Source organism: Vulpes vulpes, chromosome X (assembly GCF_048418805.1).
Source record: "Vulpes vulpes isolate BD-2025 chromosome X, VulVul3, whole genome shotgun sequence".
NCBI classification, from domain to species: Eukaryota; Metazoa; Chordata; class Mammalia; order Carnivora; family Canidae; genus Vulpes; species Vulpes vulpes.
Genome location: NC_132796.1, coordinates 52,464,232 through 52,486,314, shown reverse-complemented (window position 1 = coordinate 52,486,314; position 22,083 = coordinate 52,464,232). Strand labels below are relative to the sequence as shown.

The window sequence follows — 22,083 nt, the reverse complement described above, 5'->3', positions numbered from 1 at the left end:
TGAGACTTTAGTTGGAATTTTTTTCCCATTAGTTGATTCATGTGTTCAGCTTGCTTTTATCTTTTATTTCTATTTTCAGATTGCTCTAGAATTTATTTTTAGTATAGAATTTTTAGATCATTGTGAAACTTTTCATTTACACAAGGCAAGTGGCCAGTTGGTCTCTAAAATCATTTGAAGTAATTAGTTCAAGATTCATTTATATTTCATTGCTGCTCTGTTAGGGACCAAAGTTTCTAAATGAAATGTAGGCTGCCTAGACTTTATTACCATGATTTTATTCTCTTTTGCCTTTTTAAAGTTACCATTTTGTAGCCAAATATTTGAAACATATGATTTTACATAAGATTTTGTACATATCTCTCTGTATAAAAATCTAATCTCATGGCATACAATTGCATTATGCCTCTGGAAGTAAAATTCAGTTTTCTGCCAATTACAGGCTAGGTGGGATATAATTGCTTTCTCTGACCCTTTCCACCCACTGCTTTGTGTATCTGGGAGAGCATAAATCACTTAAGAGTATAAACTTTCATTCTATATTCAATAATCACTCATTGGAATCTTTGTAATGGCATGTTCCACTAAATTTTAACTGAATTTTATACTTTTTAAATAAATACCTACAGCATATGGAAAGCTTGACTGTAGTAAGGCTCTTTATTTATCCATTAGAACACTAATGCTTTTAACAAACATCAGTATTTATTTTTAGTTCTGGCTGTTACTGTTAATGTTTTTTTTTAAGTTTATTTACTCATTTTAGAGACAAGGAGAGAGGGAGAGAGAGAGAGAGAACAGGGGTAGTGGGGAGAGGCAGAAAGAATCTGAAGCTGAATCTGTGCTTAGCGCAGAGCTCTAGGTGGGTCTCGATTCTACAACCCTGAGACCATGACCAGAGTGAAACCAAGAGTTGGATGCTCAAATGACTATGCAACTTAGGCGCCCCAATCATTGTTATTTTTAAATATGTATGGTTTACTTTTTATTACAACTTTATATGTATAATTTTTATTTTTTATCACTGTATATATGATCATCGTTTAATGAGAAAAATAGTTCTACAATTCTTGTTAAAAAATCATCAGTCCCCTCCCCCCAAAATAAAATAAAATCATCACACCCTCACACACCATTTTTAAAAAAGATTATCTATTTATTCATGAAAGACACACAGAGAGAGGCAGAGACATAGGAACAGGGAGAAGCAGGCTTCCTGCAGGCAGACTGATCTGATGCGGGACTCAATCCCGACTCCAAGATCACGTCTGAGCTGAAGGCAGACACTCAACTACTGAGCCACCCAGATGCCCCACCTCCACACCAATTTTTAATCTTGCAGAACTACTTTCAGTTATTTTAGTTGGTTCTTTTGGTATTTACATTCATATCTCTGAATAGTGTTCTTATACTACTACTACTTGATGTTTTTTTACTACTTAGTTTTTTTTCGATTCAGGTATCATCTATTGACTTTCCACTTTAGAACATGAATTTAAATCCTTGTCAGCCTCCCCTCCTCTGCTACTCATTTCTCAACTTCCACTCTCACTCTATCATCCCTATGTAGTTATGCCATAATTTTAGTTAGATTAATATTCAATGGTTATACTGCTATGTTTATGTAAATGTTGTTTGTAATTGAATCATATAAGGTACTATGAATAACTTTTTCTTCCCTGCACATTTTGTTTTCCCTGGAGTTAATTGGACCGGTTTTCCACATCAGTAAGTATTACATGTGCTTAATATGATCTCTTCCCAAATATTGTTTCTCCCCTAATTATGTAAACTTTTCAATATGTTAAAATATTTTAGTTATTTGATCATTTTCATTTGTTCAAGTAAATCTATCTCATAGTTTCTGATCTGCTCTAATATGGATAGGTTGCTGCCTAGGCATGTTACAGAATTGTTTGAGATATTCTTCTTCTATTGACTTGGGAATTCCCTTCAGTTCTCTATTAGGTTGGATCCCTATTTCTTGATTTCTGTGTCTTTTTGTGGTTTTACTCCATCATTTTTGTGGGGGCATATCCTGCAGTATCTTCTTGAGAATAGTTGCATGAGATATAAAATCGTTTATTTATTTATTTATTTATTTACTTTTTTTTTTTTTTAGAGTGAATGCATGAGAGCATGAGTGGGAGGGGCAGAGGCAGAGGGAGAGGGAGAGAGAGAATCTTAAGTAGACTCCATTCTGAGTGCTGAGCCTGATGCAGGGCTCAAACTCAGGACCCTGATTTTATTACCTGGACCAAAACCAGGAGTTGGATGCTTAATGGACTGTACCACCCTGGTGCCCCTGAGATATAAATTTATTTAAAGACTTTGCATGTGTAAATATATTTTATTTTACCATCACACTTAATATATAGTTTGACTAGATGTGGAATTATGGATTAGAAATAAAATAATTTTAAAGCTTCCATTTCATTGGTTTCTAGCTTCTGATGTTATTATTAAGAAACATGGTGGGTCTTTTAGTTTTTTTCTCCAATATACTTATTTTTATTGAAGTAAAATTCATATAACAAAATTAACCATTTTAAAGTTTACAATTCAGCAGCACTTAGTATATTCACAGTGCTATGCAACCATCACCTCTGTCTAGTTCCAAAACATTTTTGTCATCCTTAAAGGAAACCCCATACCATTAAGTAGTTGATCCTCATTCCTCCTTCTTCCCCAGTTGCTAGAAACCATTAATCTGTTTTCTGTCTCTATGGAGTGACCTATTGCAATATTCCATGGTATACGTATACCACATTTTGTTTATCCATTCATCTGCTGATGGACATTTGAGTTATAGCATCAACTATTATGAATAATGATGCTATAAACATTCATACCTGTGTGATTTTTTAAACTTAAAAAAAAACTTTTTTGTTGAAGTGAAATTCACATGGTATAAAATTAACCATTTTAAAGTGAACAAGATCATTTAGTATATTCAAAATATTATGTAGCCATTGCTTCTATATAGTTCCAAAACATTTTTATTTTTTTTAATAATAAATTTATTTTTTATTGGTGTCCAATTTGCCAACATACAGAATAACACCCAGTGCTCATTCCGTCAAGTGCCCCTCTAAGTGTCTGCCACCCATTCACCCCCACCCCCCACCCTCCTCCCCTTCCACCACCCCTAGTTCGTTTCCCAGAGTTAGGAGTTTTATGTTCTGTCTCCCTTTCTGACATTTCCTACCCATTTCTTCTCCCTTCCCTTCTATTCCCTTTCAGTATTATTTATATTCCCCAAATGAATGAGAACATATGTTTGTTCTTCTCCGATTGACTTATTTCACTCAGCATAATACCCTCCATCGAAAGATGAATGGATAAAGAAGATGTGGTTTATGTATACAATGGAATATTACTCAGCCATTAGAAATGACAAATACCCACCATTTGCATCAACGTGGATGGAACTGGAGGGTATTATGCTGAGTGAAATAAGTCAAAACATTTTTATCATCCCAATGTAAAACTCTGTAACCATTAAGCAGTCACTCCCTATTGTTTCCTCTCCCTAGATCCTGGCAGCCCCAAACTACTTTTCTATATCTATGGATTAAATTTTTTTAAAAAGATTTTATTTATTTATTCATGAGATACACACACACACACACACACAGAGAGAGAGAGAGAGAGAGAGAGAGAGAGAGAGAGGCAGAGACACAAGTAGAAGGAGAAGCAGGCTCCATGCAGGGAGCCCAATGAGGGATTTGATCCCAGGACTCCAGGACCACACCCTGGGTGGAAAGCAGGCACCAAACCACTAAGCCACCCAGGGATCCCCATATGGATTAAATTTTTATGGTTGAATAGCATTCCACTATATTGACATACCAGAATTTCTTTATCCATTCATTGGTTGATGGGCCTTGGGGGTTATTTCTACCTTCAGACTACTGTAAATAATATTGTTATAAACATTTGAGTACAATTATTTAAGTACCTGTTTTCAATTCTTCTGGATATATATCTAGGACTGGAATTGCTGGGTCATATGATAATTCTATGTTCACCTTTTTAAAAAAGATTTTTTAAATTAATTTTTAAAAAATATTTTTTATTTAACAGAGAGAGAGAATGAAAGAAAGAGAGAGAAAACAGGAGCAGGGGGAAGGGAGGAAGGAGAGGGAGAAGCAGACTCCCCTTTGAACAGGGAGCCCTATGTGGGACTCCATCCAGGGACTTTGGGATCATGACCCGAGCTGAAGGCAGATGCTTAACCAACTGAGCCACCCAGGTACCCCTTTTTAAATTTGTTTTTAGAGAGAAAGAAAACATACACAGGGAGAGGGGCAAAAGGAGAGAGAGAAAGAGAGAGTTTTAAGAAGACTCCATGCTGAGCACAGAGCCCCATGCTTGATATTGTGACACTGAAATTATGACTTGAGCCAAAACCAAAAGTCAGATGCTTAACAGATTGTGCACTCAGGCACTCTTCTATGTTCAATTTTTTGATGAAGCATCTGTTTTCCACATTGGCTTACCATTTTGCATTCCCATCAGCAATGTACAAGGGTTCCAATTTTTTCACATCCTCATTAATGGTTGTTAATTTCCAATTTTTAAAAAAATATTTTATTTATTCATGAGATACAAAGAGACAGAGACATAGGCAGAGGGAAAAGCAGCTCCCTGTGGAGAGCCTGATGTGGAATTTGATCCCAGGACCCTGAGATCACGATGACCTGAGCCGAAGCAGACGCTCAACCTCTGAGCCACCCAGGCACCCTAATTTCCAACTTTTAAAGTTTTTTTTATAAGTTTTTATTTAAATTCTAGGTAGTTAACATATAGTGTAATATTGGTTTCAGGAGTAGAATTTAATGATTCATCACTTACATGTAACACCCAATGCTCATCATAACAAGTGTCCTCCTTAATACCAATCAGCTTTTAGCCTCTCAGCCACCCACTAGCAACCCTCAGTTTGTTCTCTATAGTTAAGAGTCTCTTATGGTTTGGCTCCCTCTCTTTTTCTTTCCTTTCCTCCTCGTTCATCTGTTTTGTTTCCTTTTTTTAAAAAAGATTTATTTAAAAAGTTATTTAAAATATTTATTTTTTTAATATTTATTTATTTATTTATTTATTTATTTATTTATTTATTTATTATTTCAGAGAGAGAGTGCAGTGGGAAGGGGCAGAGAGAGAGGGAGAGAGAGAATTTCAAGCAGACTTCCCATTGAGCATGGAGCCCACATGGGGCTCAATCCCAGGACCCTGAGTTTGAGGAGTTCTTTTTTTTTTTTTTTTTTTTTGATGAGTTCTTAATATATTTTGGATACTAACCCTTTATCAGACAGGTCATTTGCAAATATCTTTTCCCATTCTGTAGGTTACCTTTTAGTTTTGTTGATTGTTTCCTTTTGCTGTGCAGAAGCTTTTTATCTTGATGAAGTCTCAATAGTTCATTTGGGCTTTTGTTTTCCTTGACTCTGCAGATTTTTCTAGTAAGAAGTTGCTATGGCCAATGTCAAAGAGGTTCCTACGCATGTTTTCCTTTAGTATTTTGATGGTTTTCTGTCTCACATTTAGGTCTGTCATCCATTTTGAGCTTATTATTGTGTATGGTATAAGAAAGTGGTCCAGTTTCATTTTTTAACATGTTGGTATCCAGTTTTCTCAGCACCATTTGTTGATGAGACTGTCTTTTTTCCATTGAATATTCTTTCCTCCTTTGCCAAAGATTAGTTGACCATATAGTTGTGACTCCACTTCTGGGTTTTCTCTTCTGTTCTATTGATCTATGTGTCTGTTTTTGTGCCAGTACCATACTGTCTTGGTGACTACAGCTTTGTAATATAGCTTGATGTCTGGAATTGTGATGCGTCCAGCTTTGCTTTTCTTTTTTGAGGATTACTTTGGCTATTTGGGGCCTTTCGTGGTTGTTCCATATAAATTCTAGCATTATTTGTCCTAGCTCTGGGAAAAATGCTGGTGGTATTTTGATAAAGATTGCATTAAATGTGTAGATTTCTTTGGGTAGTGTAAACATTTTAACAGTGTTTCTTCTTCCAATCCATCAGCATGGAATTTTTCCCCATTTTTTTCTGTCCTTTTCAGTTTCTTTCTTTTAAAAAAGGTTTTATTTATTTATTTGACAGAGAGAGAGAGCGTGCACAAGTACGTGGTGGCAGGCAGAGGGAGAGGGAGAAGCAGGCTCCTCACTAAGTAGAGAGCCTGCTACTGGGCTTGATCCCAGGACCCTGGGATCCTGACTTGAGCTGAAGGCAGACACTTAACCAAAGGAGCCACCCAGGTGCCCCTCCTCTTCATTTTCTGAAAGCAGGTTCCTGAACAGATATTTGCTATACTCATGTATATTTCAGAATTATTTACAATAGCTAGGAGGTGGAACTCAAATGTCCATCAACGAATGGATTTTTTAAAAGGTGGTATACACATACAATTGAATATTATCAGCCTTTAAGAAAAAACATTTTGTTAAATGCTGTAGCATGGATGAACCTTGCGGACAGTATGCCAACAGAAATAAGACAGTGATAAAAATCCAAATATTGTATGATTCCATTTATATGAGGTATCTAAAGTAGTTAAACTTATAGAAACAGAAAGTAGCATGATAGTTGACAGGGCTTAGGAGAAGGGTTGGAAATGAGGAATTGATTAGTGGGTAAACAGTTTCAGTTTTGCAAGATGAAAACGTCTATAAATCTTTTGCACAACTATATGAGTATAGTTAAAACTATTAAATTTTACACTTAAAATTGATAAGATGGTGACTTTTGGTATGTGCTTTTTACAGCAATATTTCCCTGTACTGTCATTATTGGAGTTTCAAAAGGGCAGAGATAATTGTGTGTACTCAGTCAGATGTCTTTTTTAAAATTTTTTTGATTAAAAAAATTTTTTTATTGGAGTTCAATTTGCCAACACATAGAATAACACCTAGTGCTCATCCCATCAAGTGTCCCCCTCATTGCCCATCACCCAGTCACCCCAGCCCCTGCCCACTTCCCCTTCCACTACCCCTTGTTCATTTCCCAGTTAGGTGTCTCTCATGTTTGTCACCCTCACTGATATTTTCACTCCTTTCCCTTTATTCCCTTTCACTAAGTTTTATATTCCCCAAATGAATTAGACCATATAATGTTTGTCCTTCTCTGATTGACTTATTTCACTCAGCATGATACCCTCCAGGTCCCTCCACGTCGAAGCAAATAGTGGGTATTTGTTGTTTCTAATGACTAATATTCCATTGTATACATAGACCACAGCTTCTTTATCCATTCATCTTTTGATGGACACCGAGGCTCCTTCCACAGTTTGGCTATTGTGGACATTGCTGCTATAAACATTGGGGTGCAGGTGTCCCGGTGTTTCACAACATCTGTGTCTTTGGGGTAAGTCCCCACCAGGGCAATTGCGGAGTCGTAGGGCAGATCTATTTTTAACTCTTTGAGAAACCTCCACACAGTTTTCCAGAGTGGTGTACCAGTTCACATTCCCACCAACAGTGTAAGAGGGTTCCCCTTTCTCCAAATCCTCTCCAACATTTGTTGTTTCCTGTCTTGTTAATGGTCAACATTCTCACTGGTGTGAGGTGGTATCTCATTGTGGTTTTGATTTGTATTTCCCTGATGGCCAGTGATGCGGAGCATTTTCTCATGTGCTTGGTAGCCATGTCTATGTCTTCCTCTGTGAGATTTCTGTTCATGTCTTTTGCCCATTTCATGATTGGATTGTTTGTTTCTTTGCTGTTGAGTTTCATAAGTTCTTTATAGATCTTGGATGCTAGCCCTTTATCTGATATGTTATTTGCAAATATCTTCTCCCATTCTGTAGGTTGTCTTTTAGTTTTGTTGACGGTATCTTTTGCTGTACAAAAGCTTCTTATCTTGATGAAGTGCCAATAATTCATTTTTGCTTTTGTTTCTCTTGCCTTCATGGATGTATCTTGCAAGAAGTTACTGTGGCCAAGTTCAAAAAGGGTGTTGCCTGTGTTCTCTAGGATTTTGATGGAATCTTGCCTCACATTTAGATCTTTCATCCATTTTGAGTTTTTGTGTATGGTGTAAGAGAATGGTCTAGTTTCATTCTTCTGCATGTGGATGTCCAATTTTCCCAGCACCATTTATTGAAGAGACTGTCTTTTTTCCAGTGGATAGTCTTTCCTGGTTTGTCAAATATTAGTTGACCATAAAGTTGAGGGTCCACTTCTGGATTCTCTATTCTGTTTCATTGATCTATGTGTCTGTTTTCGTGCCAGTACCACACTGTCTTGATGACCACAGCTTTGTAGTATAACCTGAAATCTGGCATTGTGATGCCCCCGGCTCTGGTTTTCTTTTTTTAATATTCCCCTGACTATTCGGGGTCTTTTCTGATTCCACTCAAATCTTAAGATGATTTGTTCCAACTCTCTGAAGAAAGTCCATGGTGTTTTGATAGGGATTGCATTAAATGTGTAAACTGCCCTGGGTAACATTGACATTTTCACAATATTAATTCTTCCAATCCATGAGCATGGAATATTTTTCCATCTCTTTGTGTCTTCCTCAATTTCTTTCAGAAGTGTTCTGTAGTTTTTAGGGTATAGATCCTTTACCTCTTTGGTTAGGTTTATTCCTAGGTATCTTATGCTTTTGAGTGCAATTGTAAATGGGATTGACTCCTTAAATTCTCTTTTTTCAGTCTCATGGTAAGTATAGAAATGCCATTGATTTCTGGGCATTGATTTTGTATCCTGCCACACTGCCAAATTGCTGTATGAGTTCTAGCAATCTTGGGGTGGAGTCTTTTGGGTTTTCTCTGTACAGTATCATGTCATCTGCAAAGAGGGAGAGTTTGACTGCTTCTTTGCCAATTTGAATGCCTTTTATTTCTTTTTGTTGCCTGATTGCTGAGGCTAGGACTTCTAGTACTATGTTGAATAGCAGTGGTGAGAGTGGACATCCCTGTCTTGTTCCTGATCTTAGGGAAAGGCTCCCAGTGCTTCCCCATTGAGAATGATATTTGCTGTGGGCTTTTCGTAAATGGCTTTTAAGATGCTGAGGAATATTCCCTCTATCCTAACACTTTCAAGAGTTTTGATAAGGAATGGATGCTGTATTTTGGCAAAGGCTTTCTCTGCATCTATTAAGAGGATCATATGGTTCTTGTTTTTTCTCTTGCTGATATGATCAATCACATTGAATGCTTTATGAGTGTTGAACCAGCCTTGCATCCCAAGGATAAATCCCACTTGGTCATGGTGATTAATCTTCCTAATGTATTGTTGGATCCTCTTGGCTAGTATCTCTGAGAATTTTTGCATCTGTGTTCATCAGGGATATTGATCTATAATTCTCCTTTTTGGTGGAGTCTTTGTCTGGTTTTGGAATTAAGGTGATGTTGGCCTCATAGAACGAGTTTGGAAGTACTCCATCTCTTTCTATCTTTCGGAACAGCTTTAGTAGAATATGTACGGTTTCTTCTTTAAACGTTTGATAGAATTCCCCTGGGAAGCCATCTGGCCCTGGACTTTTGTGTCTTGGGAGGTTTTTGATGACTGCTTCAATTTCCTCCCTGGTTATTGGCCTGTTCAGGTTTTCTATTTCTTCCTGTTCCAGTTTTGGTAGTTTGTGGTTTTCCAGAAATGCGTCCATTTCTTCTGGATTGCCTAATTTATTGGTGTATAGCTGCTCATAATAAGTTTTTTAAATTGTTTGTATTTCCTTGGTGTTGGTGGCAATCTCTCCTTTCTCATTCATGATTTTATTAATGTGAGTCTTTTATCTCTTCTTTTTAATAAGGCTGGCTAATGGTCTATCTAATTAATTCTTTCAAAGAACCAACTCCTGGTTTTGTTAATCTGTTCTACAGTTCTTCTGGTCTCTATTTCATTGAGTTCTGCTCGAATCTTTATTAATTCTCTTCTTCTGCTGGGTGTTGGATCTAGTTGCTGTTTTTTTTTCCAGCTCCTTTAGGTGCAAAGTTAGGTTTTGTATTTGAGTTCTTTCCAGTTTTTGGATGGATGCCTGTATTGCAATATATTTCCCCCTCAGGACTGCTTTTGTTGTATCCCAAAGATTTTGAATGGTTGTACCATTCTCATTAGTTTCCATGAATCTTTTTAATATTCCCTAATTTCCTGGTTGACCCTTTCATCTTTTAGCAGGATGGTCCTTAACCTCCACGTGTTTGAAATCCTTCCAAACTTCTTCTTGTGATTTAGTTCTAGTTTCAAAGCATTATGGTCCAAAAATATGCAGGGGATGATCCCAATCTTTTGGTATTGGTTAAGACCTGATTTGTGACCCAGTATGTGATCTATTCTGGAGAAAGTTCCATGTGCACTTGAGAAGAATGTGTATTCAGTTGAGTTTGGATGTAAAGTTCTGTAAATATCTGAAATCCATCTGGTCCCGTGTTTCATAAAGCTCTTTTTCTTTGGAGGTGTTGTGCTTAGAAGACCTGTTAATTGTAGAAAGCGCTATATTCAAGTCACCAAGTATATAAGTGTATTATTATCTAAGTATGTCTTAACTTTGGTTATTAATTGATTGATATACTTGGCGGCTCCCACATTCGGGGCATAAATATTCATGATTGTTAGGTCCTCTTGTTGGACAGATCCTTTAAGTATGATATAGTGTCCCCCTTCATCTCTCACTACAGTCTTCAGGGTAAATTTTAGTTTATCTGATATAAGGATGGCTACCCCTGCTTTCTTTTGAGGACCATTTGAATGGTAAATGGCTCTCCAACCTTTTATTTTCAGGCTGTAGGTGTCCTTCCGTCTAAAACGAGTCTCTTGAAGACAGCAAATAGATGGGTCCTGCTTTTTTATCCAGTCTGAAACCCTTCGTCTTTTGATGGGATCATTCAGCCCATTCACGTTCAGTTACTATTGAAAGATATGAATTTAGTGTCATCATGATACCTATTCAGTCCCTGTTTTTGTGGATTATTTCTTTGGGTGTCCTCTTTCTTTTCCAGAGTCCCCCTTAATATTTCTGGCAGAGCTGGTTTGGTGGTCACATATTCTTTCAGTTTTTGCCTATCTTGGAAGCTCTTTATCTCTCTTTCTATTCTGAATGAGATCCTTGCTGGATAAAGTATTCTTGGCTGCATGTTCTTCTCATCTAGGACCCTGAATATATCCTGCCAGCCCTTTCTGGCCTGCCAGGTCTCTGTGGAGAGGTCTGCTGTTATCCTAATGCTTCTCTCCATAGAAGTTAGGGATTTCTTGTCTCTTGCTGTTTTAAGGATCTTTATCTTTGGAATTTGCAAGTTTCACTATTAAATGTGGAGGTGTTCAGCGGTTTTTATTGATTTTATGGGGGGAATCTCTCTATCTCCTGGATTTGAATGCCTGTTTCCCTTCCCAAGTTAGGGAAGTTCTCAGCTATGATTTGTTCAAATACAGTTTCTGGACCTCTGTCCCTTTCAGTGCCCTCGGGATCCCCAATTAAACGTAGATTGTTCCTTCTAAGGCTGTCATTTATTTCCCTTAACCTATCCTCATGATCTTTTAATTGTTTTTCTGGTTTTCCTCAGTTTCCCTCCTTGCCATCAACTTGTCTTCCATGTCACTCACTCGTTCTTCTACCTCGTTAACCCTTGTCATTAGGACCTCCAGTTTGAATTGCATCTCATTTAATCAATTTTTTATTGTGGCCTGATTAGATCTAAATTCTGCAGTCATGAACTCTTGAGTCCTTTATGCTTTTTTCTAGAGCCACCAGTAGCTTTATAATTGTGCTTCTGAATTGGCTTTCTGACATTGAATTGTAGTCCAAATTTTGTAACTCTGTGGGAGAGAGGACTGTTTCTGATTCTTTCTTTTGAGTTGAGTTTTTCCTTCTAGTCATTTTGCTCAGTGCAGAGTGGCCAAAAGCAAGTTGTACTGGAAAAACGAGAAAAAGAGAGAGAGAAAAAAAATGTGTGTGTGTGTGTGTGTGTGTGTGTGTGGAAACAAACAGAAAACAAAAAACAATGGGGAGTATCCTCTGATTCTATATACTGTAAATCTCTGGACTTCCCCTGGAACTTTCCAGTGCTGCTTGGTCAATAACTTGCTTTTCCACTGTTCTTCTAGCTGGTCTTCTGGGGGAGGGGCCTGCTGTGCTGATTCTCAGGTGTGTGCACCTGGGGGAGCTGCCCTGCCCCCTGCCAGGTGCAGGGCTCAGTGGGAGCTGTTTATCCTGGGAGGCCCCTACTCAGTCCCAGGTACAAGGTGACACCAGGAGCAACAACAGTGGCGCGGCCAGCTATCCAGCCCTGAAGTCAGCTCCTGCAGTAACTACCGCAGCTCCCAGTCCGCAGGGGCCTGGATGCTCCGGGGGGTGGGGGGTGCCAGTCTGCACAGCTCGGGGCCGCCAGGGGGCAGGAGCGTCCTTGCTGTCCTGTGTCCTCCCGGCCTCCGCCTGTTCTAGGGGGAGCAACGGATCTTGGGCTGTGTCCCCCAGCACCCTGGGCTCTGGGGCCTGCGTTGTTGGAATCATGTTCCCGGGGCCATGTAGCCCCCTCCGTGTGGAGCCCCAACCTGAGCTGCCACTGGAGCTGCTCCTGGGGCCCACTGGGCCCACGCTCCAGCCCTTTAGGGAGCTCCGTCGCGGGGTGTGGCGGGCTCTCCCCCGGGCGCAACTCCTCTGTTAGTGCCCCTGGGAGCCTGAGGGCATCCCCACCCCTCCTGGGGTCCTGCCCGAGCTCCCTGCTAGCACCTTTCCGTCCGGGAAGGTTGGTAAAGCTCCTGCTTCTCTGGGCCTGGGCTTCCTGTCCTGGGGGCACTCCCCGCTGGCCTTAGCCCGGCTCCTCGTGTGGGCTCCTCCCCCTTGGATGCTTTTTTATTTCTTTATTATTATTTTTTTTTCCGTCTTCCTACCTTGATAGAAGTGCGAACTCTTCTCACTGTAGCATTCCAGGTGTTCTCTCTTTAAATCTCAGACCGAATTCATAGGTTTTCAGGATGATTTGAAAGTTATCTAGGTAAGTTGGTGGGGACGGGTGACTTGGGGACCCTACTCTTCCACCATCTTCCAGTCTGATGTCTTTAATAGGAACTTAATGCTGGCTTATTTTGGTTTGTTTTATATTGTTTTTTTTTCTGTTTTGCTTCTCTGTTTTACTTTTTCCACATTCCTTTGGTTTAGATGAATCCCCTGTGGGTTTTTTAGAATTACATTTTTACTTATCTGTGTTTCCCAGTACTGTTTACTTATAAGTCCACCAGTCCTTTTAGGGTTCATCCCAATCCAATTTTGCCTGTCTTGATTATATTGCAAATATCCTATTTCCAAATAAGCTAACATTCACAGATAAACATTCCAGGTAAACATTAATTTTGGGAGGACATTATTAAACCTAGTATAGTCTTCTTTTTTAAAGATTTATTTATTTGAGAGAGAGTGTGTATAAGCAAGGGAAGGGGCAGAGGGAGAGATTCTCAAGCAGGCTCCCTCCTGAGCATGTAGCCTGACTTGGGCCTCCATCTCTTAACCCTGAGATCATGACCTGAGCCAAAACCAAGAATTGGATGCTCAACTGACTGAGACACCCAGACACCCCTGGTCTTTTTTTTTAGGATTTTGTTTTTAGGTAAGTTCTATACCAGATGTGAGGCTAGAACTCACAAGCCCAAGTTCAAGACTCTCATGGTCCAATGACTGAGCCAGCCAGTCACCCCTAAACCTAGTATAGTCTTGGTAGGACAGGTCCTACTTTGTTCTTCTTCACCATTGTCTTAGCTTTTTTGAGACTTTGCTTTTCCATATTCATTTTAGAGATAGTTTGGTAAAAAGCTATTCGGATGTTGATTGAAATAGCATTGAATTTCTAGATTAATTTGGAGAGCATCACTATCTATATAGTTTTGAGTCTTCCTATCCATGAATGTGATAAATCCTAATTTATATAATTTTTAAAATGTATTTCAACAGTTTTGTACTTTTTTGTATAAAAATATTTCATATTCATTTGCTATCATAAGCTATAGCTCAGATTATATTTTCAAATTGTTATTGATGTATAAGAATTCAGCTGGTTTTATTTTTATTTTTATTTTTTTAAAGATTTTATTTATTTATTCATGAGAGACATAGGCAGAAGGAGAAGCAGGTTCCCTGCATGGAGCCTGATGCAGACTCGATCCCAGGACTCTGGGATCATGTCCTGAACCAGGGCAGACGCTCAACCACTGAGCCACCCAGGTGGCTGCAGCTGCTTTTAAATGTTCATTTAATGAACAAGAGGTAGTGGAAGGGGAAGTGGGCGGGGGGCTGGGGTGACTGGGTGATGGGCAATGAGGGGGGCACTTGGCAGGATGAGCACTGGGTGTTATGCTATATGTTGGCAAATTGAACTCCAATAAAAAAAAGTGTTCATTTAATATCCAACAACTTTTCTGAACTCTTACTAATTAAAAAAAATTTTCTGTAAAATCTCTTGGATTGTTTGAGTTTTCATGTTTTTACCATTTCTTTCGTTTAGCTCTGGCTCTGTTGCTTTCTATTTCACATTGTAAATTATTAAAAGACAGACACCTTTCTTTAATGTGGTTTGGAGAATAAATGTACCTTGAACAGTATATGAAAATATATGAAAGGAGACTCTTACATAGTGTTTAGGGAAAAGAAAACTCTTGGTTTCTCACACAGAGTTAGTGCTGATAAAGGGAAAAACACATGTAGAGAGAGAGGAAAGGGCTGAATTAGAAGATTTATGATATATAACAAATCTTTCTGGCTTAGGTAATATAAACAAAATTAATGAATGTGAATTTAGGAATATCATCATACAGTTAAGTTAATATTGACTATATGGTACTTTGTCAGTTTAAACATTCTCTGATTTCAAAAGCCAAAATGCTAAATTTATTGGGGAAATTGAGCCAGTTTATTTAAGTCATTAATTCCTTTTAAATGAATGACATGTTAGTTCCTCTCTAACCTTTTGGATCATTTCTTCTCATTATATGATTTCTTGCCATATACTTTCAGATCCCCTATCTAAACCTTAAGCTCATCAAAAACACAGTAAAAAATTCTATTGACCTTTAAAATAAAAATCATGAGTGTCCTAACAATATAGTTCTATCAAACCCCTTCCACATAAAATATAAACTCTGAACTCTGGATTTAAAGGTCATTTATTAGCCTCATCTGGACAAAGATATAATTAAAAAAATAAAAATCATCCATATAATCTCATGTTGGCATTGTAAAGGAAGTATTCAGTTGGAGCTGTCTTTCTCAGGTGGTAGATTTAGCAGTGGCTGGAGGTTGTAGAGATCCCATGGGTCCTGGAGCTTCCATAAGTACCTTTCTATATGGCCAATATAGCTACAGATTTCTAGATCTACCTTCTTTGTATTTTTTTCCCATTGTATATTGCTTGCAAAATGAGAGGTTAGAACTCCATGGAAGGCTGGGAAGATATTTTTTTATTTTATTTATTTTTTAAAAGACTTTATTTATTCATGAGAGACACACAGAGAGAGATAGGCAGAGACACAAGCAGAGGGAGAAGCAGGGAGCCAGATGTGGGACGCGATCCTAGGTCTCCAGGATCAGGCCCTGGGCCGAAGGCAGCGCCAAACCGCTGAGCCACCCGGGCTGCCCTGGGAAGATATTTTTTTTTTTTTTGGGAAGATATTTTTAAAGAGATATTTTTATGAATCTTAGTACCTCATACCTCAGATACGGTTTTTTGTCTGTTTTATTCACTGATTTATCTGTAATGACTGAAATATAGTGCCTGAGAGTTAGGAGATTGCTTCGTAAATATTGTTGAATGTAAAAATGATTGGGTGCATAGAGCAGTATTGGTGTTAAAAGATTTTTTTTGTCATCACATTGAAAATATGCTGTGGGTTTATTAAAAAGATATTTTAGTATTTTATAGCTTTGTTGTTGTAAGTTTGTTATTATTTTGCATTCTTTTTCCCTAGGAAGTAGTGTTTAATGTAAGCACACTTGAGGTATTGTGAGGGCAGAGACAAATCCTCGGAAATTGAATAAAGACTTAATACACTTAGATGTTCATCAAAAGTTTTATTTTCCGTTTTCTTCTGTACAAGTTAGTTACAGGCCTCTCTGCAGCAAGTGGATGTGAGCTGCATTATTCCAGTATAGCTGTATAATTGATGCGGCCCTGTGTGAACCTATGGGATCTGGGGCATGTAATGAGTTAAGCTTTTTCTGCTGAAATGTCAAGAATGCATTTAAGTACTTCTGGATTCTTGCCAGACCCACATTACCAAGACTATTCTTTATGTTAGATTCAAATATACAGTAGCTCTGAAGTGCTCAGGCGTGCATATTGAATTTCTTTCTGAATGTACTATAATTCAAAAGGAAACTTTTTTTGAAGGAAGACAGGTCTTTACACATTATTTATGAATAACTGGCCTCAGATCTTGGATTCTTAATTGAAGAAGTTTTACTCAGGTAAAACTTACAAAGGACTCCATTATATGTGTATAATCAGATTCTGGATAGATGATGTTTATAAACACTGAAGGGATATTTGGATAAATTATTTAAATTATTTAAAATTTTTCTCTTAAGCCATTTCCCAGCATTTTGACAGATGAAAATTATGTAAGATATGGCACTGATGCAGAGACTGAGATGCTGACAGTCCATAAAAAGGGTTTTCCTTTGGCACCATTCACATACTCATTCCTACTTTTATCTCAGTTGTAATTTATGTAAAGAAAACTTTTGTCAAAGAGGGTTCATTGAACTATTTCTAATAAGCACTATGACTAGACAATGTGTTGGACACATTTCAGAACTGCAAAAATTTTTAAAAGTTGTCTTGATTTTGAAAAAAAATCCCAATCCCCTTTTATGGTGATTTTTTTTCTTTGACTATACTCATTGGTCTAATGCCTCTTATTGGATCTGGCAACCTACAAAGGAGGTTGTCCTTTTGCTGGACAATGATTAAGTTTCCCATTTCCTCTTCCAAAGTAACTTTCAAGTTCTAACATTAATGTATTGTGTTACTTTTCCATATATAACTAATACCCCAACTGAGTGTTTTGTAGCTCCTCTTTATATAATTGGGAGGTTTTAATAAGGAATAGTGGGTTGTTTTGATGTACAGAATACTTTATGTATGCCTTAAAGACCCTTGAACTATTACAAAGTTTTTAATGTTAAAGAAATAATAAATCTGACTTTTTTTTTTTAATATTGCAGACCGGATATCTTCACATTCTCTGTTACAACTTTGGAGTAGAAACCCACAAGCAGAATAAATATGAAGAAAGTTCTTTCTGGCTTAGGTAATATAAACAAAATTAATGAATGTGAATTTAGGAATATCATCATGCAGTTAGGTTAATATTGACTATATGGTGCTTTGTCAGTTTAAACATTCTCTGATTTCAAAAGCCAACATGCTAAATTTATTTCATTTAACATGTGATGTTCATTCTTGTATGTTGCCAGTTGATAGGAAAATGTATTCTATTCTTAATATAATGTAAGAGTATGTTCTTTCATTCCTCCTTTGTATCTCCATCAAGAATATGAAAAATTTTTTTGCTTTGTTATATATTGGTGTCTGCCAACCTCAGAGTATAAGGGTGGGTGGGTAAAGAGTAGCATCAGGATGAGTTTGGGGAAACCAGGAAGAACTTGAGTTCTAGCCGTGGTTATTATATATGATTTTAATCTCTGCTTGATTATATTTTCCACCTCTTTTTGGGATATAAAAATGACTTGGTAATGTATTTTCAAATGCCCTGAAAAATCACATTTTAACGTATTTTAACACTACACATTTTAACGTAGTGTTTAGAAAACTATTGGGAGCAAAAATAATTATCAATGTTATTAACAATAGGAATTTTAGCACAGTGGATAGTCTTTCTAGTATTAGATGAACTCAGTCAAAATTTGAGTCATCTATGGCATCAGTGGGAAATTGGTAATACTGTGATACCTACTTTTTAGAATTATTGTACAGCTTAAATACATTGATGCATGTATTGTAGAGTGTTCAGTAACTTGCTTGGGAGACAGAAACGGTCAACAAATGGTAGCTATTGCTGCTATCTCTAGGTAATATGTTTGCTTTTTACTATAAATGAACACTAATGTGGCAAGTCCACTAGTTTATTCTAATATTTATTACAGTGAAATCAAATGTGGATTACTTGTTGACTTCCCAAGTAACTATATCATAAAGAAAACAGCCACATTTTCTGTCATATACTGCTAATATTTGGAAAATTTTTTCTTTGTGCTTTAATTATCTATGTGTTAAGAAAACTATTGGGAGCAGTTGGTTATACCATAGGAATAAATAGCTGCTAATTAAACACATTTCTCTATAAATTTTACACCAGAAGGAGGCAATGAAGAGTGAGTGTAGTTTCTATAGGCTTAAGTCTTTTGAAAACAGTGACTAACTTAAGGTAGAGGTTATATACAATTTGAAAGTACCCATTCAGTCCTTTGTAAATCCCACATTCATAAGTGCTTATTAACATTTTACTTTATGTTCTTTTAAATTTTTTTCACAGTTTTTAAAAGATCTTTTAATATGTTAAATGACAAGAAAGACATAAGAATCATTGAAATGCATTTGAAGAATTTAAGGAATTGAGTTTTTTCAAAATTGACTGTAAATAAGAAAAATTAATGGAAGGAAACAGAGCCAAAGACTATGCATAGGGCAATTCCTAATTGGTGATCTCTTATTAGGGACAGTGGGATAAATTGGAAAAATGACAGAAGACATTTGAATTGGACAAAATCATGGAGAATTGGATAAACCCTGAAGATGTTCTATAAAAAATAATCTAGTTGATCTTAATAAGTGAAATATACCCTCCTTCTTTGACTTACAGGTCAGAGACTGCTTTAGATTCCTGAAGAGTCCTTTTGTAGGTTATATTGAGAGTATTTCTTAACCTTTTGTGTGAAAGCTCTGTGCTGCTTTTTCCTTTTCAGAATCCAAAGAAAGCATGGTTTCTTCAGCATCCGTCTGAGACCATGATTACAGTTTATATTTTCTTTAAGAAACCTCACAACCTAAACTCAGTGCTGCTAGATTTTTTGGACGTGAATAAATAATTGGTTAGATAGTATGTTAGAGTAGGAGTAATTTTTGAGTTCCTCTTCTAACATTACTTTTAATTTCTCTAAAATTAATCTAAAACCTGTATCAGTTGGTAGCTAATGTAACTTGCTTCCTATTAGGAATCTTTTTTACTCTGCATGTAGTATCCTCATGTGAAGTGTGTCTTTTTCCTGCTTGTATAATACTTCTTGTATCTCTCATTGAATCAAAAGAGGAGAATTCAGCAAAAATTATACTACTGTTTTTTAAATTCATAGTGCTTTGAGTTAGTGAACCAGATTATGTAATTTCCATGTTGGGTTTAAAAATAGCTATTATGTTTACAATAGGGACAATATTTATGAAGTATTTTTATTTATCAATGCTTAGTCTTTACTGTAGTTATATAGGAATATATATCACCAGAGGTCTTTTTTAGACAATTCTACTTTTTTAAATATTTGATTTATTTATTCACGAGAGACACAGACAGAGAGGTAGAGACATATGCAGAGGGAGAAACAGGCTCCTCACAGGGAGCCTGATTCGGGACTCAATCCTGGACCCTGGGATCACACCTGGAGCCAAAGGCAGACACTCAACTGCTGAGCCACCCAGGTGTCCCATAGAAGATTCTATTTTTTTAAGTAATCCCTACTCACAGGTGGGGCTCAAATTTACAACCCTAAGATTAGGAGTTGCATGCTTTACTGACTGAACCAGCCATGTGGCCCACCAGAAGTCTTCTAATAAGGAAATAACAAAGGAAATATGTGTGTGTTATGCACAAATGTTAATGATTCAGTAGGTGAGCCCCGGAGAAATTTATATCAGCTTGAATGCTACTTAATATTTATCCCTTTATTTTCCCTTTATCCTCAGCTCAAGATCTTGAGAATTTGACAATATTATTTATAGTCAGGCAGTGTGATCTAAGGAACAATCACAGAGCTAGCAGTAGAAAATCTGTTACTAATCAGTTGTATGACCTTGGGTCATGTGCTGCAATGTCTTTATCTGAAAAATGGGTACAATGTTATCTGTATTACAGGCTTGTAATAAAAATGACGTAATACAGTAGGACTTTAAAAAGTTAAGGGTATTATATAATCCTAGACTGATAAATTATTAACTATAAAAATCTTCTGCAGGACCTATTTTAATAGTAAATGGAATGTATTAGCACCATCTTGTGGAAATATAATGAATTGTATAACAGCAATTTCTTCTTTAATAACAAGAAGATAGTTTACTAAAGCTAACACTTTAGAGCTGTAAGAATCTTTACAGATCATCTAATTCAGTAATTTTGGAACAATGTTCTCTATTGTTCTCTGGTTCTACCGGAACACTTTTCAGAATCTCCATTAAGAGATAAAGGAAACTTAGCCACAATTCTCTAACATACCCATCTTGATTCAGAGAAGTTAGGCATTAATCATTTTGTTAAGTAGTATGTCTATGCAAGATTTTGTTTGAAAAAAAATGATTAGCTTGCTTACAGTTTGAAAATGATTGCCATAGGTCAATTTCATCTTGTATAGATAGGGAAATGCACAGTTAGAGAGGTTTATACAGCGGCACTTAGTTGGGACACTAGATCTCCAGTCTTTTAGGAATAGTCTTTCTCCAGAAGTCGGTAATGATGTTCCCTCTTTGATTCCTGATTTTGACTGAGTCTTCTCTCTTCTTTTCTTGGTCAGTCTAGCTAAACGTTTGTCAACTGTTAGCCCTTTTCAAAGCATCAACTTTTGGTTTTATTGGTTTTTCTCTATTGTTTTTCAGTTATTTAATTTAATTCCCCCTGTAATCTTTATGACTTTTCCCCTTTGTGCTTGCTTTAGATTTAGTTTGCTTCCCCCCCCCCCATTTTCCTAACATTGAAAGTTGAGATCTTACTTCTCTTTTAATGTAAAATTTCCCCTAACCACTGCTTTCCATTCCATAAATTTCGGTATGTTGGGTTTTCCTGTTCACTCAGTTCAAGGTATTTTCTAATTTTCTCCTTGTGATTTATTCTTTGACTTATTGGTTATTTAGGAGTGTGTTGTTTAATTTCTACATAAATTCTTGATTTCTAATTTAATTTCACGTAGATGGAGAACATACTTTCTGTGACTTTAATTCTGTTAAATCTACTGAGGATTTTTAATATGCTCTATTCTGAAGAATGTTCTATGTGCACTTGAGAAGAGGGTGTAGTCTGCTATTACTGGGTGGAGTATGATATAGATGTTGTTAGGTTAGTAGGAAGGTAGTGTCGTTCCAATCTTCTGTAATCCTTTTTGATGTTTTGCCTAGTTGTCCTGTCTTCTTGAAAGCAGGGTATTGAAATCCTCAGCTGTCATTGTTGAATTGTGTCTTTCCATTCAGTTTTGTCAACCTTTATTTATGTATTATGGGGACTCCGTTGTTAGGTTTATATATGCTTTTAATTGTTATATCTTACTAATGAATTAGCCCTTTTATCATTTTAAAATATCCCTCTTTATCTCTAGTAGCATTTTTTTGTCTTAAAGTCTGATTGATATTAGTGTAGCCATGCTAGTCTTCTTATGGTTGCTCTATACATGGTATATCTTTTTCCATCCTTTACTTTCAATCTCTTTGTGTCTTTTAATTTAAAGTATGTTTTTTGTGAGGGTGCCTGGGTGGCACAGTTGGTTAAGTGTCCTGATTCTTGGTTTCAGCTCAGGATGTGATCTCAGGATTGTGAAATTGCTCCTTGCCTGGGGGCTCTGTGCTCAGTGCAGAGTCTACAATGTTTCTCTCCCTCTCCCTTTGCCCTCCACCCCCATGTGTGCGCTCTCTCTTTTAAATCAATCAATCAATCAATATTTAATAAAAATAAAGTGTGTTTTGTGTTAGCAGCATATAGCTGGATCTTTTTTAAATAATCCAAACTGAAAATCTCTGATATTTGATTTTATTTAATCCATTCAGCCTTTTAATGTTGATTTATTGTTGGATTTATATCTGACATTTTGCTTTTGGTTTTCTACATGTCTCATGACTACTTACCTATTCCCTATTTTCTTCCTTTACTAC

At 36.9% G+C, this 22,083-nt stretch overlaps 1 protein-coding gene across 1 annotated transcript in view; it reads left to right on the top strand.

Annotated features, from left to right (window-relative positions):
• The window catches only part of TEX11 (testis expressed 11), a 319,132-nt gene that overhangs the window by 54,208 nt on the left and 242,841 nt on the right, over positions 1–22,083 (top strand). The window contains exon 8 of the mRNA XM_072744060.1: positions 17,166–17,251. Coding sequence (XP_072600161.1) covers positions 17,166–17,251 — 86 coding nt within the window. The remainder of the gene's footprint in view (positions 1–17,165; positions 17,252–22,083) is intronic.